An 18630-nucleotide genomic window follows, 5' to 3' on the forward strand; every position below is an offset into this window, starting at 1 on the left:
GAGAGAAGATGAAAATTCTATCTTTAAAATCCCTCATTCTCCTCCTTTCCCTGTGTGTTTTAAAGACCAGGAAAACATTGATCACAAAAGTCAACAAGTGGGCTGCTGAAATTGTGTAGTAATCATTTTCTGTCATCTAGGAACATTCAGCTGTTCTCTTTTTGACTGATGTTTGTATCTTGCCTAGTGCAATAGGGCTCCAACCTTAATCAGGGCATTTGGGTGTTACCACAATATAAATAGGTAATGACCATTAGATTCACTTGAATGAAAATGTTCTGCAGTTAATTACAAGGCAGGAGGGGAGGAATATTTTATTAAGGACCGCTTTTGTTTCCTAGACGATTTCTGATCTGGAAATGCTGTCACTTCCCTTCCAAGCAGAGAATCCATCTACACTTTTTCAGACTGCCCCCGCCAATCTTCTGTTCTCTTAACAAAAACTTCTATCTAATATGTTTAGACTTTTATACCATGCTCATCACAGCAGTATTAGTGTGACTCCATGTATTTGAACATCTAGAATAGCTCCATATGAGTTTCTTGGACAAGGGCAAGTGGCCAGCATACCATTCTCTGATATATATATATATCCATTAAATCAGTAGTTCTCAACCAGGGGTCTGGGGCCCTTAGGGGGTCTTGAGCAGGACCAGCATTAGACTTGCTGGGGCCCAGGGCAGAAAGCTGAAATCTCACTGCATGGGGCTGAAGCCCAGCCACCCGGGGTTGAAGCTGAGACCTGAGCAATGTAGCTTCATGGGGGCCCTGTGGCATGGGGCCACAGGCAATTGCCCTGCTTGCTACCACCTAACGCCACCCTGGCTCTGATAGGCAGAAAACCAGTTATTGTGGCACAGATGGGCTGTGGAGTTTTATATCATGTTGGGGGGTCCTCAGAAAGAAAAAGGTTGAGAACCCCTGCATTAAACTTCACAGGTACAGTCGGGAGCCTCTTATCTGTCTGGTCGTATAACAGAGATGATCTTCTGAAAGTATCACATGGGGCGATTGAGACAGGGAGGAAGAATCTAAACTAGATTTTTAAAAGAGCCAGGAGGACTTGGGGCTTTAGGTATTGATCAGTCTTTGCAAGTCCTCATGCCACCACCTACTAAGTTGTATAGAGCTTGTTTTTCCCTGTATAGCACACCAGAGAACAGCTGTTCAGAGTCTGCCATCTGTTGCACAATTCTCAGTTCTAAAGCAGCTGTAATCTGTGGGCACAGAGCACAACAGAAGGTCGGTATCGTGCTTTCAGAACCTTTCCGAAAGTGTCATAATTGGGGCAGTGACTCTGGAGAAGATAGCGAGTCTGCATCCGATCGAGGATCCGCAATAATTATCTGTGGATATCCGCAGATTTGCAGGGCTATACGCTGGGGGCCAAGCTGAGGCTCTGAGGCATCCCCCCCTGCCAGAGCCCAGTCGGGGACAGCCATGTGGGCAGCTGTGGGGAGCCCGCGCGGAGTCGCAGACCCTCCACCTGCCCTCGGCTGGGCAGGGAGCCTGGAGGGCTGGGACACGGCTGGGGGATGCTCTCAGCTCCCCCCTCTCCTGCAGCTCCCCAGCTGGGCTCCATGCTGGTGAGGGCGAGGGGAGACCTGTGGAGCTGCCCGGGGGGCTGCTTGGGCCCCCAAGCCAGGGCAGGTGGAGGGTCTGTTGCAGGTCCCCACAGCTGCCCACTTGGCTCCTACCATGGCTGGGCTGCGGCTCTGAGCCGGCCGGAGCTGGGTTGGGGAGAGCCGCGCTGGCAGCTGTGGGGAGCTGCGGTGGACCCTCCACCCGCCCTGGGTGGGGGGCCCAAACAGCCTGCTGCCCAGTGTCCCAGCCCCCTGCCCAGGGCAGGTGGAGGGACCCAGGCTCCACACAGCTGCCAGTGTGGCTGTCCTGGACCCAGCTCCAGCTGTGAGGCGGCTTGGAGTTGCAGCCCAGCCATGATAAGAGCTGTGGAGCTGCAGCAGACCCTCCACCTGCCCTGGGTGGGGGGCCAAAGCAGCCACCTGCCCAGTGTCCCTGCTTCCCTGCCCCCCAGGCCCTCTGCCCAGGGTAGGTGGAGGGACCCAGGCTCCCCACAGCTGCCCGAGTGGCTCTCGCAGACCTGGCGGGGGGGGGGGAGGGAAGTGGCGCCAGCCATTTTAATAGCCGGGCGGGCAGCTGTGGGGAGCCGTGGCGGACCCTCCACCTGCCCTGGACTTGGGGCCCGAGCAGCCCCCTGCCCAATGTCCATACCCCCGAGACCCTCCGCCTCGAAGACAAAACAAGACAGATACACATACAAGAGGGAAGAGAAAAGAACAGCAAAGATATAAAATGCAGCTTCTGTCTCTGGTGTTCTCTTGCAACTTCACTGCTGGAAAAACACTGGCACACACATTTGTCTTATCAGCCACTCAGACTTGACACATTGGTACCAGCATTGGGCTGCTTGGGGCATTGCTTTTAGCTGCCTCTTTCGCAGGCTTACAGTGGTATTGCAAAATATGCAGGCTTGCCTGACTAAACCAGACACTAATTAGACAGAAAGAAAAAGGAGAGCGAGAGGACAAATTTGGGGACAAGGGAAGGAGACAGTCTCACATCCCAAGTTGTGTTCAGGATTTAGCCAGAGCCGGTGGATGAGGTGTTGTCATCTGGGTCCTTCTCTAGGGTCTGGTCTGGTCAGGATGTGTCTCAGGATTAGGATGAAGAAGGTCTGGGGTCCCAGGAGATGGTGGGGGGTGGCAGTCTTGGTGGTGAAATGTGCTCCTTCTCCTTGTCTTGTCTTCCAGTCAGCCAGCATTGCAGTTTTCCCTTCTGCTAATTTTCATCCCCCAAAGTCTCGTTGCTTTTTAAAATTCCCAAAAGGGATGGGTGGAATAGCCAATCTCCTCATTATTTTGTCCACCAATAGGTCTAATTTCTGACATGCCAGTTTTGGTCAATTGATTTCCAGTGCTCTACTCCTCTTGTTTACCAGTCATACTACTCAAGAACAGTGTTAAGATTACCCGTAAAACCTTTTCAGTTTAAATTAATTGTCTTTCTATCTCCTTGCATCTTTTCTTAAACAATTTTATATAACAGGTCATTGTGACAACTTATGAACTGTCATTCACTTTTTACAGTTGAGCTTACAATTTAGGTAAATTGTAAACCGAGTTAACACAATAGTCCACCTCCTGTTAGACCTGCTGAATTAGTCATGGTTGATACCAGGGATCTGTAGCCCAGGTTCTCCTGGTCTGAGAGTATGTAAATTGCAAATTCCACCCTTAGCGGTAAAGGCCTGGGGCTTGGCCCCGTGGGGTGCATACAGAGAGAGCATCCCTGCAAAAAAACAGCAGGTGTAGCCTACCAAGGGACCGTGAACACAGGCACTGTTTCTGCTCCCAATTCCTCCTCTTCTAAATCAGCTCCTGTTCCTCCATACTATCTCTCTCCCAGGAGAAGAGAGACTGATTGTAACTGTCCATTGCTCCCTTCCTCAGTTAACCAAATATATATAAATTTTTTGGTTAATCTTCTGCTTTGGAGCAGGTGGGGCTGGAGCCTATTAATATCTAATTTGAATCTCAAACACCACTGCCATGCAGGTAACTTCATATGAGCTAAAGTAAAGAGGAGGCAAGGTAGATAGTCAGCTTCACCTTGATCGATTGGTTCGTGTTGTTGTAGCCAGTCCTTCAGCCACCCACTGGCTAGGCTGTCAATGGCACAGGACACCTGATCAGCATAGTGCACCAAAGCCCAGAACAACCTTAGTGATCCATCAGCCTCCCAAATAGCTGGGATTACAGGCACGTGCCACTGTGCCCGGTTTGATAGATAGTGCTGCTAGTAAAACCCTATAAAATGTAGCTCAGAACATCTAGGTTCATTTCAGGTCAAAAAAGGACACTGCAAAGCTATTTTTTCCACATCTCACTTGGCAGTGTCCTGCTCTGCTTCCTGAAAATGCTAAGGAATCTTCAGTGAATTTCCTTTTGGGAGCTGAGTGGTAATTGGCAAGAATGGAAGGATGTGACATGATGGTTTGTAATTCTTTTCCTTTACTTGGAGGGCAGAATCTACCAAGAATGTTGCACGCTTCCTGTGATTAGAGGTCTCAGTGAGACTTGTGCATTACAGCATTTCCTGTGCTTTAAAGTTGTGTCTAGGGTCCAGCCCATACTGAGCCAAGGCTTTTGAAGGTAGAACAAAAGCCATGCCTGAAACCAAAGTATTGAACACTATTCTAATGTCAACTAGAAATCTGGTTTAGCTTTCAAATTCCATTCACAAGGCACCATAGGTAAGTCTAGAAAAGATCCTTAACTGTGGCTCTTAATGGCCATTAAAGTATACTGTGATTTCTCTTCTTGTTTCACCCATTTTCTTTCCTGCTGTTTTCCTCATAATATTTTCTGTTTCCATCTCTGGAGATAGAACTTATATTGACACTTAATCATGGTACAAACACTTGCACCATTTCTAGGCTAAGATAAAAGGTGTGATGCTAGAATATCTTAGGTAACATGTTCTAACTAATACGCTTGAAATATCTAATGTAGACAAGCTATCTGGCTGAATGAAAGCTCAGGTGGGAGTATAGGCTTTAACTTGATCAGCCTAGCACAGGTTAATGTATATGCTACTTTGTCTAGACTAGACTTTTCGAACACGTTAGTGTAGACAAGGCTTATGATGTAAAGGTGCTACCGCCTAAGTCGATGTAAGTTACGTTGCTCAGAGGTGTGAACCCCCCAACCCACCCAGAGCAACATAACTTACATTGATTTAGCATGGTGTAGACGCTGCTTGATGTCGGCGAGGGACACTCTCCTGGTCACATAGCTTCCACCTCTCGTTTACATAGAGTAAATTACATTGATGGGAGAGCGTTCTCCTGTCCATGTAATGTGTCTTCACTGGACATGCTAAATCGGTGCCGCTGCATGACTTCCTCATGCTATGCTTTGTTCTGCAATGCAGAGACTAGCTGTGCAGCTGACAGTTGCTGAAGCATTCTTGCACTCATGTTGTTTTGAATTCTCCTTCCTTCCTCCTTCCCCCCCACAAAGATGCAGCAGCTCAAAAGGGGGAGAAGTAGAACATTTTCAGCTTAACACTTTCCTACTGCTGTTGCATTTCTACGTAGGTTGACTGCATTTCTCGTCTGCAAGGTGGTCTTGAAACTTCCAGTTGTCCATTTTGTCAGCGCAGTCATGCAAACATATTCCTAGTAAGCAGATGTGATTTGCTTTTGTCTGTTTAGATTGGATAGGAAAACAAAGACCTTTTCAGGCTTAACCATGCACTAACAGAAATGGCAAAGTAGCTTCTGGTTTTGGCAAGAAAGCTTTGAAATGAAAGGAGGACTGCAAATACACTTCTGTGCGTTTTTGGAGTACTGAAGGCACTCTCAAACTAAAGTAGGACATCGTTGCTACAGAACATTGCATAAAACAAGTTCTATATTAGCAGCCAGCTGACCTGCATGAAGATTTGTTTGCAGTAGCAGGAGGTACACATGGCCATGAATACTTGACAAAGTCTGCTTTTCAGCAAGGATTTTTGAAATACAGTAAAAGCTGTTTTATCCGGCATGTTGGGTGAAGGGGGGGTGCTGGTAAGTGAAAAATGCCAGCTATATAAGAGGAAGGAAGATTGGGTGTGGGAGGGGGTCCGGGGGGCGCTCACTTCAGGCAGCTCCCCACAAGTGGCGACCTGTCCTAGCTGCTCCTAGGCAGAGACATGGCAGGCAGCGCTGCACACTGCCCCCGCCCCGAGCGCCGGCTCCGCATCTCCCACTGGCCAGGAACCACAGCCAATGGGAGCTGCGAGGGTGGCCCCTGCGGGCGGAGGCAGTGCACAGGTTGCTGCTTGTGGGGAGCCACCTGAGGTGAGCATCCCCCAGATATGGGACCTCGCACCCCTCCCCCCAAGCCCCCCAACCCTTTGCTGGCCCCGTGCCAACCAGGCTATAAACCGGACTTTCAATGAAGATCAGAAGTGCTGGTTTCTAGAGATTTCCGATTGGTGAAGTGCTGGATAAAATCGCTTTTACTGTACATTTGAGCTCATAGTTCCTAGTGGTGCTAAAAATGTTCTTTTAAGATTTGAAAACTGGGGTTTGAATCTTTATAGAGCATTTATTATGTTAAAGCCAGCCAATTTATGCAGGCCTTCCCAAACTCTTTCCAGGAAACCCCGCTCCCACCCAAACCTGTCCTTGACCTGATCCAGATAGCTTACCATTTTACTTCTTTGGATGCAGTGTTAATATCCTGTCGATATCCAGAGACTCTCAGAGCCATGTTTGAAGTCCTGTGTTCATGAACTTCTTCGTTCCCAGTAGTGTTTTTATTTCACTGCCTCTCCTCCCAGAGATCCTCGGCAGTGAATTCTTGATACCTGCTACAAAGATATATTGCATATGAAATGATTATTTTGCAGTCACACAACTTTAAAGTTGGAACAGGCTTCCCTTGAATCTGCAAATTTATTATTTAAAGCCTTATCACGAGTCTCTTGTGTGTATCATATAAAACTCTCATTATGCATGTAGTATATCTGTTTAAAGCCTCATCCCCAGTGGACACTCTCTTTTCAGTTCCACTCTGCACTGGTTTTGTGGAGCCTCCGCTCAGGAGAACCTGGGGACTGGAATGCTAGAGGCAAAACATTCCAACCTCTCTCTGACCTATGCTGTGCTAAGATGTTACACTTTGCACAAAAATTCAGTCACCTTTCCCTTCACCTGTCCAAAGTGTATTGGAGCTCTGGATGCTATGTGTTTAGTGATGTGCACATACCATACACTGGGATTCTAATATGCTTTGTAATATCACAATGGATAATTATCCACATTTCAAGCAAGAAATCAGCAAAAACCCACCAAAAGAAATGAGTACTGGGGGTGGGAAGGTGAATAACTCCTATCATATCTGTTTAAAAATAAAGAAGACATGGCACACAGTGAGAGAAGCAGAGTGCCTGAGCTCAGTCCTAACAAGGCTCTGTAGGTAACAGTTCCCATCACAGAATGCAAGAGCACAAGATGCAGTCTGTGATTGAAAGAGTTAAAAATGAGGCAGCAGTTCGAAATCACACTTCATGCACCTCTGGCCCCTGCATTCTCAAGGGAACTGCTATCTTTGAATCTAAACTGAGTTTAGAGACTTATAAAGGTCTTTGTATACTACAAATACTGGTAATACTAAAGTGTGACACTTGTTTTCGGTTGTCTCTGGAGACTATTAAAGTTACATCCCTGACCAGGAGTCACAATTATTGGTAGCTGCTGGGGCTTTCTAACTTTTTGAGCCATGAGGTTGCTGACTTCAGGAAGGCCACGGTTCAGTTTAAATTTAATACAATATATTTCTTTTTTTCTTTTCCTCGCATCAGGAATGCACCGCCTCTTCTTGCAGCATCTTTGATCCACGCTGCAATTGACAAAGTGCTACAGACTGATCTTTCTGTTTTTAAGAAGCAGAGTGTGGAAGAGGAGAAAGAGGGAGACCAGAGGAAGTTCACCTGTAAGTATAATATCCCTCTGTGGATTTCCACAGGTTGTCTGCTGGAACACTTGTAATTTGAAATACTTCCTGGAGTACCTGGTGGGATGTTTTGGCAAGCAAATAGGGAGCAGAGCGTTTATCGCTCTTACAGAATGTGGGATGAAGGATGACTTTGTGGTCAAGGTGCAAGCATGGAGTCGAGACCTGGATCAAGACTTTCAAAACTGATTAGTGATTTGGGGTGTCCAATAAAGAGGCGTGATTTTTCAGAAACTGCTAAGCTACCTACTTCCTGAAAATCAGAGTTGAGTCACATTGGAAGGAGTAACTGCACTCTAGCTCTTTTGTTGCTAAATGGAGAGACTTCTGTGAAGAGTTGATTGTCAGTCTTTCTTGAGGAGTTAACCTTTTGTAATTTTGAAGTACGTTTGTTTCTTTACACGAGTAACCTTTTCAATGATTAGCTAATGGTAGTCCATTAATGTGCCTTTTCAGTCCACATTGGAATCGGTGGGGTCTCTACTACGCAGCTACATTAAACATCATAAGTACAACCCATTTAAATCTTTGAGCATCTCTGCCCACACGCAGGGTCAAGATGACAGCACCTATGGTCACGCTTGAGCCTGCAAGTGTCAAAACCCCAGGCCCTTACATTTGGTGAAACAACTACCTGAAGGGGCGGGGGGTTCCAACGGGGATGGAGCTCAGCTGTTCTCAGTGGTGGCAGACGACACAACAAGGAGCAATGGTCTCAAGTTGCAATGGGGAAGATCTAGGCTGGATATTAGGAAACACTGTTTCACTAGGAGGGTGGTGAAGCACTGGAATGGGTTACCTAGGGAGGTGGTGGAATCTCCATCCTCAGGGGTTTTTAAGGCCTGGCTTGACAAAGCCCTGACTGGGATGATTTAGTTGAGGTTGGTCCTGCTTTGAGCAGGGGGTTGGACAAGATGACCTCCTGAGGTCTCTTCCAACCCTAATCTTCTATAAGATCATCATTACTGTATGGACTACTTGATGATGGGTGGAGCACTGTTGGACCTTCTACCTGGTGCCTTCATTCCCTCACAACCAGCTGACGTTGGGTAGGGAACAGACAGTTGCGCACTGTTTGAGCACTGTGTAACAACCAGTTCCATCGCATTTATTCACTAGAATGTTTAACTTTAAGCATTACCAAACCTCCTTTTACCATTTGATTTGGAGCTGGAGTGAGGGTCGGATGCTGCAGGAATCAGAAGCTAGAAATGGAAATAATCTCTTGGGTAATCTAGACCATCACAGACAATGAAACGTTATTTCCTGTTACACACGTTCTCCAATCTGTTTTTAAAAGCCCTGCAGGATGGGGCTTCCACTTCTTACCTTGCAAGACTAATCCACTGGCCATTAGGTTTCATTGTCGAATATTTTCCAATATTCAGTTTAAATTTTCTTTCTTAATTTCATCCCATAACTCTTGGCTGTATCCTTTACAGCATCCTAAATATTTTCTCTCCCTCCTTGATGTGTACAGCCTTCATGTGTTTGTAGACTGTTATCACGCCCCCTCTTTATATGGAAATAGCTGGTTTCAATCAAATTGGCCAAGGCCTAAATAGCGAGTACTAGCTCTCCTCCTCCAGAGCATAGAAAAATTATGTGGTGGTAGACTTTAATAGAGAATGTTGGAAGGGAAGTGCAGGAAGTATAAACAAAATTTGTTTTTAAACACAGTCTTCTCAAGACATTTGGCAGCTCTTTAGTCCCACAGATTCAGGAAACATTTTTTCATTCATATGCCAACCCAGTTTGCTTTCTCAGAATTGAGCTGATAGTAAATTGGCTCCATCTCCTGGGATACTTGAAAACTGCAGGCCCTTATGGAAAGCTGAGCTACTTAGAATTGTGATGGTTTCAGAGTAACAGCCATGTTAGTCTGTATTCGCAAAAAGAAAAGGAGTACTTGTGGCACCTTAGAGACTAACCAATTTGAGCATAAGCTTTCGTGAGCCACAGCTCACTTCATTGGATGAGCTGTAGCTCACGAAAGCTTATGCTCAAATAAATTGGTTAGTCTCTAAGGTGCCACAAGTACTCCTTTTCTTTTTTAGAATTGTGATGATCTCTCAAGAGCTGCAAGCATTTCTTTATGAAACTGGCTTGTTCATTCCCACAATACCCTAGATGACATTGTGGATGCCTCATAACCCTTTCATAAATTTTCAGTCTCATAGGCCTAGTGTCTGCCATCCTTACTCACTTGAGTAATAGCTTTCTCTGAGAGCAGTCCCACTGATTTAAATAGAACTACTTTTAGAATACTCAATATGAGTAAGGATGGCAAAATAGCCCATGCTGGACAAAGCACTAGTAATCATAAGTATTCACTCGCTGTATATAGACTGCTGCTGCTATCTGATTCATTGGATTTAATCCTTTGTATTCTGACTGTGCCAACAGAAGTTTGCCTAGAGGGGGACATGGTGGTGTAAACTTCCAATGCTTCCTGTTTTTTGCGGGGAGGAGAGCAGAGTTGACTGCTGCAGTTCCCAAAGTAGGTAGAACCAGTCGCTAAGAGATGGGACCAGCACTCTTCCCAGGCAGCCTCTGTCAGAGAGGTTCATATAGAGCCTGGCTGGAATTTAAAGCTGCCTTCACTGGTTAGAATTCTCACGGCAGTGTGGTCATGATACTGCTGATTACCATCCTCCAGGATAATCTGCTTTCCAAAGCAACTGTCACACAGGGTTAAGGAGATGCAATTTGTGCCCTGGGTACTCAAGGTGAAAGTTTGGCTCAATATTTGTATCCCCTTGATTGGATTCTAGATGTGGATTTCTTTGTTTTGGGGGTAGGGTGTTTGGAGGTTAGAGTTCTGTAGCCAATGTGATTTCACCAGTGCAGTGCATGTCACTGCGTGGGAACCAGAGATCTATGTCAGTGTGGTCCTACGTAGTCTAGAAAAGCAAGCTTAAATGTTTTAAACAAGGATCATTCTTATGGCACTAAAATACATTCCAAAACCGGAAGGGCAAACCAACAAAACATACCTTTTTGAAGATGACCTTGCAAAAATTCCAGTAGTCTGAGCAGTGTGGTGTAAGGTAGGAAATGGAGACACAAGTCCACTCAGTTTAGACTTAATCAGTTTTGCCTTTTTGTTTATAAATTTTCAGACAATCATTTATTTATAGTTTGACAGATAAGTAGGCAAGATGGAACAGCTGGGGGCCCGAATTACTGAGTTCCAGGGTTCTGGGTTGCTCCTAGCCACTTCATGGTGGTCTTCTCAGTGTCTGGTCCAGCATTCTCCTACTAGGTCCCTTGTTCGCTTGGTTTTTTTTGTTTTGTTTTTTAATACCTTTCCACATGACCTATTCATTGCCTTTCTTCCAGTCAACATTGAGCATTGTATCTTCTGTAACCTGTGCAATACACATGTGCAAGCTTCAATTAACATAACTTCTGCTCTCTACACTATTTTTGTCATGTCTCCTTATCACCGTATTACTGTTTTTCCTCAACACAGGGATTTTTTTTAGCATTACATTTTATCTTCCTCTTGTATATACTCTCCAACACAATATGTTCCATGAACAAAAATGTATATCCTAAATTATTTATTAGCATAACCTTTTCATTTAAGTAGAAAAGTTATGAAAAACTATCCTTAATGTCAGCATATTATCTTTTCCAAACATTGGTTTCCAGGTAACTTTTTACTCAAAATTTAGCTTGTAAATCATTTAAAAAAAAACGGTGTCAGCTTACCATGGCATGGAGTTCACAAACTGCTTAAAACTTACGTAAAGAATAAAAACAAGAATGGAAAAATATAAAGCAAAACCAGAACAAAAATCACAGAAAAGAGAAATGAGACCAGATACAAAGGGAAAGAGAAATAGGAGTTGTGGAAAGAATATGGACAGAAAGCAAAAAGGTTGCAAGCAACTATGCTAGAGTATGGGGGTGGGGAGGGGAGTATAGCATTTGAAACCATCCAGCTATGCACATATCTGAACTATGTATGTGGCTTTTTTGTTTGTTTGTTTGTTTTATGGTTTCCCTTGCCCTACTTTTCAGTTGCTTATTAAACCCACTTGTCTTGCCTTAACTGTAGGGCAGGAGCCATCTTTCACTCTGTTTATACAGTGCCTAGCACAATGGGGCCTCGCTCCTCACTGATTCCTATAAGTACTATTATAATACGAATAATAAATAACTTTGTTGATTTGCTAGGATATGTTTTAATCTTTTTAAAAAGAGAAATTTTTGTCTTGAGATGAGAGACTTGCCATTATAGACCAGAATACCATTGATCTTTCATGAAAATAGACTTCAAACTAATTTTAAAAACTTGGGTTAGTGACACAATATCACTATACTATTTAAATGCTTGGTTAAGGAAATCTGCCTCACAGGCATTATGCTGTGTAATGGTATGCATATTTAGACTATATTAACCAGCATATGTAGACCAGCATCTATATTGATCTTCTCAATTTAAAAATAGCTGCATGTGTGATGAGTGCACTTCTCAGAATTAAATATCTTGCCTATTTAAAATTTCTAAAAATAAGTAAATCAAAAGTGATTATATCACAGACTGACCACTTGCCAATATTTGGTGCATTAAACCAAAGCTCTTCATTCACCAGGTGCAAGAAAGTATCTGAAACTGGACATCCAGTACTGTGGATGAGAGAATGTGCTTGAGAAACTGGAGTTAATGCTGAGACATTCTTAGTGCTAGCAAGAGTTGCTATAGTATAGAAATTGAAAAGGTAGTTTACCCAGTAAAGAATTTCAGTGCTGTAAAGTAGAAAGATCTGTGATAGTTAATTGCTTTAGTTCTACTCGCCCTTTAAGCAAGTTGATTTAGCAGTGGGTGAGAGATTTTACTTGGACAGCAAACTTAAAATTGCAGCCTACCTGAGAGACCCTGCATTGCTAAGCTAGAAATGATCACAAATATCACAGTTTATTGCTCACCAGACTGAATGCTGGGATTAATGAAATTTGAGATGAGTCCAGGAAAGGATTTGAGTGTCTGGCTAGTACTTTTCCTGTTGCTCTCTGTAGTGTTGTGATTCTGCTCTGTAATGGCAAAGTAGTAGTGTGGCAGAGATGGTCTTCTGTCCCTCATGCTTTTAACATTCGATAGTTCACTCTCTGTGTGAAAATGATTGAAGAAGACAACAGTTTAAACATTTCTGCAGTCTGATAGTGCTGGGTTATTACCTAGTTGATCTGTCACGTGATACATTCTGTGTATCCATTGTTTTCAGTGAATATAATTCAACTGCACTTAACCTAGGTCTAACCCAGACTAATATTTGTGACTTGTGTCAAGAGAACAAAAGCCCTGTGCACAGTCTTTAGAGTTTTCTGATCTGCATCTAATTTTCTTTATAAACGGATACATTTCTGCCAGTATGCACAATACATTGCACTCACAATTCCCAGTACTGGATCATTTATGTCTAATTTACTAAACTGACCTTGGATCCTCATTGTGACCTTAAGCAGTCTATTGCCCTGGAGAACTGTCAGCCATTTGATAGCATGATGAGCTTCAGAGGTAATAACTATTTAATAAACTGGTGACTGAAAGACCTGTTGTCCATAATACTCTACTGTTGGGTCAGAACTTTTTGCCTGTGATTCTGAAGAGGGGTTTGACTCAGAAGTGTGTGGGCCAAGCATAATGATATATATTTGTTGCTCCTTTTTTCATAGTGTCCCAGTGGAGTGATTTTTGGAGGGAGTATTCTGTGTATCCATAGGCGCTCATATGTCTAAAACCAGTGGATTAAAGGGAGGGACAGAACTCTGGCTCCAAGCCAGAGGCTAGTACAGGCAGAATATATTGAGAGAATGCATTTAGTCCTAGGGAAGAAAACTTGTAGGAAAAGACAAGTGAGGGGGTAAGTAGGAGAGAGGAGATTGGGTTTGAATATCCTCATTTGTTTTCCTTCTCCTTTTCCCAAACATACAACTAAGTCACCTACTGTCTCTCTGCCATCAGTGCTGGATGGAGGCTCTTTGCAGCGCTGTTTCTTTAATAAGCTGCGAGACATTTGCTGTGAATGGCAGAAGCAACTGCCATCCCTGAAGTCACTGAAGTGCTTCCTGCTGATTTCCAGCCATGCCATCCGCAACGTCCGCCGGAAAATGGAGGACAGACATGTTTCTCTCCCAGAATTCAATCAGCTCTTTGGCTTGTCGGTAAGTCTCTGTGGCCAGGAGAGGTCAGTTCTAGCATTCATTCAAACACCCCTTGAAACACACTCATGTCCTAGTATCACAGAGTGAGCACTTTTGGGAGGTGCTACAAAGGATTTTCTGACAGCAGTCCTTTTATCAGGTCTGTAGTGGAGCAGAGACCTACTGGATTTGTGTGTTTCGGTTAGCTATATAACATTTTTTTGTGACATTGATATGCTCCCACCACAAGGGTGAGAGCGGGAAAATAACTCACTTTGGGGGCGCGGGGTGTTGCTATATTTTGTGAGAGAATTGATGATGTAAAGGTGAAAAATAGCATTTTGGTTGAGGATTCAGGGATGCTTACTAAATATATAATGGAACCACACAACCTTCCAATCTGCCTTTTCAATTCCTATTCCTTTTCAGGAATCTGGTCAGTGATCAACAAGGAGCAAAGAAAAATAACACATACCCCCATGAGATTATATTCTATCTATTTTACACATTGGTAAACTGATGCAAATTACCCGAGGTTACACACAGTTAGTGGGAAAGCTCAGAGTAGAATACAGGTATCCTAATTCCTACTCTCCAAATTAGTTTGCTAGATCATGTCACCTTACTTTCCTTTCCCAGGGAAGATCATGGTGTTTGTGGCTCTCAGTGTATTTGCATAGTATTGTATCCATGTACATGCTTGCACTCTCTCATACATATGTGTGCATATTCTCTCACTGAAATGCTTGCATAAAATCTGGTAATTGACTTTTATTTCTGAACTCTTTGTATCTCCCTCCTGCCAAAAGGATGATGTTGATCGAGTATACTTTGCTGTATTTGATGGCCATGGTGGAGTAGATGCCGCCAATTATGCAGCGACTCATTTGCATGTAAATGTTGCATTACACAAGGAGATTCTTAAGAACCCAACTGAGGCCTTGAAAGGCTCTTTCCAGCAAACTGATGAAATGTTCCTTTTCAAAGCTGAAAGAGAGGTGAGTGTGTAGAGTAGGGTTGCCAACCCTCCAGGACTGTCCTGAAGTCTCCAGGAATTAAAGGTTAATCTTATATTTAATTAAAGATTGTCATGTGATGAAACCTCCAGGAATACATCCAATCAAAATTGGCAACCCTAACATAGAGCCAGATTCCATTATGGTTAAGCAGTTGGGAAATTGCTTGGGTAACAGTAAACAGGAATGGTGTTATGCAGAAAATTTTGTTCTCCTACAGTTAGACTTTGAATTCATTCTAATTTGTTTGCCAAGTATCCTAAGTGGAAAATATTTCACTGGTCACATTAAATTTTCCCTTCTCATCAGAACCAGTGCCTGCAAGTTCAGGGAGATGGAAACTTTGAAGTGAGGAGTTAGTGCTATTTCAGGATCCTCAATCTCAGGGAATATACAGGCAACAAAGAGTTGCTTCCCTGGAGAGAAGAAGAAGGGGGGAAAAAAAAAAAAAGACTAGCCTCAATTGTATCTGCATAATTTAATACAGGAAAGGCAAAGAAAATCTTTCTATTTATTTTCTTAAGGCTGGTTCCACTAGCACCATCACTGACCTTTCTCTTCCTCCTTTCCCCATATTTGGGAGAGTGAAGTTGGTGTATGGCAAGATAACTGGAGGATGAGAAATTTTAAAAATGAGTTAAACTAGGTTCTTGAGTTCAAAGTATTGTAAGGGAACTGAAGGTGGTAAACGTCAAATGAAGGATACTCTTCCATCTTTATAGCAGCAGCATTGAAACTTGACCATTCAAAGTGTAACAAGGATGGCTTTTTATAATGGACTGTAATATAGCAGTGGAGAAATGCTTACCTTGAGAATATTTTTTCACTGCCACTAGGAAGGCAGAGATAGGGTGGCTACATCTGTTTGTATGGGGAAGAAAAGTCACGTACTGAAAGGTTCTTCCTGCTGAAGTTAAAATCAAACTGATTCCTCTGCTTTTCAGAAAAACCCAAGTAAACAAATGGTTCTGGGCCCTTTGAAGCTAATGTTGGAGTTAGTGAAGACGAGGGGAAGAGCATAACTATAGCAGTGTCAGACACTTGAAAGCTAGAATAGGGTTTCCTCTAAACCTGTGTTTTCTCTTATGTTTGTACCTTTTATTCAGTGGATTGCCAGTCACAAAAATCTAAATTACTGCACAGTTAACAAGCTTTAATTAACCCTAATTAAGGCTAAGTTTTTTGTCATGGTTATTTTTAGTAAAAGTCACCGACAGGTCACGGGCAATAAACAAAAATTCAAGGAAGCTGTGACCTGTCGGTGACTTTTGCTGCTGCAGCTCCATGGTTTCCCCTGCCACCGTGGTGGATAGGAGCTATGGGGCCAGTTCCCCCTGCCCACGGCAGTTGAGCACAGCGGGGTGACCATATTTCCCAAAGAAAAAATGGGACACCCAGCCTCTCTCCTGAGGCACCCCCCTCACCACTCAAGGCGGTCACCCATCACCGGAACCCGGACGAGGGCCCCCTCTAGGAGTCCGTCATGTGTCAGTGGGACCTTGCAGGGGGCCACCTGTTGCTGGAACCCTGCCAAGACCCTGCTGGCTGCCAGCTCCAGCTCCAGAATCCTGCAGCCCCTGGGGCTGAAGCAGAGACTGTCACGGAGGTCTCTGGAAGTCACAGATTCCATGACTTCCATGACCTCCGTTACATAAATGTAGCCTTAACCCTAATTTACAATGTTATGATGTTAAACTGCAGTTTAACTTGCACTGCTCTGTTTTCCTTTGTAGAGGCTGCGGAGTGGTACAACAGGTGTATCTGCCTTAATTGTGGGGAACAGGTTACACATAGCCTGGGTTGGAGACTCCCAGGTAATGTTGGTGCAGCAGGGAAAAGCTGTGACCCTGATGGAACCTCACAAACCTGAAAGAGAAGTAAGCCTGTTTTCTTTGGCTCTCTCCTCTAATGGCTGTAATTAATTTACTTTTGGCTCACTGAATCTCTTTAAATGAAGACCTGGCCAACTACCAACTGACGTTGAACTGGTCTCTTTGTAGACATGTTATAAAAAAGGTCTCTAAGTAGCTTTGGAACTATTTGGAATCTCTAGATTTCCTGGAGTCTGGCACATATGCAAGTCTATAACTAGAATGACAAACTGAGCTGATAGGTTTCAGAGTAGCAGCTGTGTTAGTCTGTATCCGCAAAAAGACCAGGAGTACTTGTGGTACCTTAGAGACTAACAAATTTATTAGAGCATAAGCTTTCGTGGGCTACAGCCCACTTCGTCGGATGCATAGAATGGAACATCTAGTAAGAAGATATAAATACATACATACAGAGACGGTGGAAGTTGCCATACAAACTGTAAGAGGCTAATTAATTAAGATGAGCTGATGGTATTGGTGGCCGATCTCATCCTTGAAATGGATGAGGATACAGTCTGTTGGCAGTTTTTGATAAGTGTTCATGAATTACATCTATTAAATTTAAAGTCTCTAGCAGGACTAGATGGAGCCACTTTTCGGTGATTTCATCCCTTTTAAGTTGGACGGTTACGGAGCATAATTATGTTGTGTCAGTCTTGCCTTTCTTCTGTCTAGGTGTGTGTTCTCAGTGCATGTTTTTCCAAAGGAAAAAAGGATTGTGCTGAAGAACAGATTTGATCTGTACTCTCAGTTGGGAATCCCCTTAGAAAAAATAAAAAGAACCTTGTGAATACTGTAGTACTATGGAACTTTGCATACAGGGCAACCATGAAAAATCTACAACTGCAAGCCTTTTATTAACAAAATTAACTGATTTTTTTTTTAAAGTTACCATTGAGTTAGTAAATTAATGTTTTAATTTCAGACCTGGCTTACATAATAGCATCATCCAAACGGCAATAATAGTCTAGTATCATAACAGGCTTAATTAATCTTACATTTCTTTTTATTAAAATAGGTCAAAGATAACTCAACTGACTTATGTACAATCTGAAAAGACAGTAGCAAGTTTTTAGAGGTGGCATTGCATGAACCTTCTCCTTTATAGTATGAATATTAAAGTTTTTGTAGGGCTTGAGGAGTATGGATTATATTAATAAAAATGAAATTTGCCTCTAAATACAGTTTTTATTTCTACATCTAAAAACCTTAGCCTTACAATTATCCTTTTCTTCCTACTTCCATTCACAATCTTAAATATTTGCACAGTGATGGGGATATTGCCAGTTTGTTCCTATAGAAATGACTTAGATAGGGATTCTTCCCTTTAGTTTCACGAGCAAGCAATGATGCAGTCATAGGGAAGATGTCGTCTTGTTCATGTATATTCAACTTAACATTGCAATAAGACTGATTTTTTTTATTAAGCATATTTTTTCTCTGAACACTATTGATTCCCATTTCTTTGATAATATAAAGCTGTTTGCATCCTACTATAAGTATACAAGTTGAAGGGATTTAAGATTTTTCTCTGCAACACTGGATAGCAGTGAATTTAGTAAGATATAGGATATGCTCTTAGTATAAAGAGTTGATGTGCTTCTTTCTTCTAGGATGAGAGAATGCGTATAGAAGCCCTAGGTGGCTGTGTGACCTACATGGACTGCTGGCGGGTCAATGGAACCCTTGCTGTTTCCAGGGCAATAGGTAAGTAACGCCATCTAAATTAGTCAAAATTGAATTATTCTTAAACACATAATCTAAAAAATCCTGGGGCTGAATAAGTAAACAACCATTTATTAATAAAGAGATTATAGTGTTTGCCCAGCTTGGGCTGAAGAGTAAATTGCTTCTATTATTGTAATTGCTTGAATAATGGAGTATTAAATTGCTTGGTCAGCACAACCCTTATCAGTTTTTGAAGGAAAAAATAAAATTAGTTCAATTCCTTCTTTGAAACACCTCTAATAACCTATCCTGTTGCAACTGAAAGCCCAACAAGCTTACGGAGTATATTGTACATGACACTAGAGCAAATATTGGCTTCTGATCTGATAGATGTCTGAA

The 18630-nt window shown here is 43.0% G+C and overlaps 1 protein-coding gene across 2 annotated transcripts in view; it reads left to right on the forward strand.

The window, feature by feature from the left end:
* PPM1F (protein phosphatase, Mg2+/Mn2+ dependent 1F) overlaps window positions 1–18630 on the forward strand; it is a 42296-nt gene that overhangs the window by 12225 nt on the left and 11441 nt on the right. Inside the window, exons 2-6 of one of the 2 annotated variants that reach the window (XM_073313627.2) lie at window positions 7372–7502; window positions 13498–13697; window positions 14486–14674; window positions 16426–16569; window positions 18177–18270. In XM_073313627.2, coding sequence (XP_073169728.1) covers window positions 7372–7502; window positions 13498–13697; window positions 14486–14674; window positions 16426–16569; window positions 18177–18270 — 758 coding nt within the window. Of the gene's footprint in view, window positions 1–7371; window positions 7503–13472; window positions 13698–14485; window positions 14675–16425; window positions 16570–18176; window positions 18271–18630 lie in introns of those variants that run through there. The other variant, XM_073313628.2, reaches the window with a different exon arrangement.

This window comes from Lepidochelys kempii, chromosome 15 (genome assembly GCF_965140285.1).
Source record: "Lepidochelys kempii isolate rLepKem1 chromosome 15, rLepKem1.hap1, whole genome shotgun sequence".
Taxonomy (NCBI): domain Eukaryota; kingdom Metazoa; phylum Chordata; order Testudines; family Cheloniidae; genus Lepidochelys; species Lepidochelys kempii.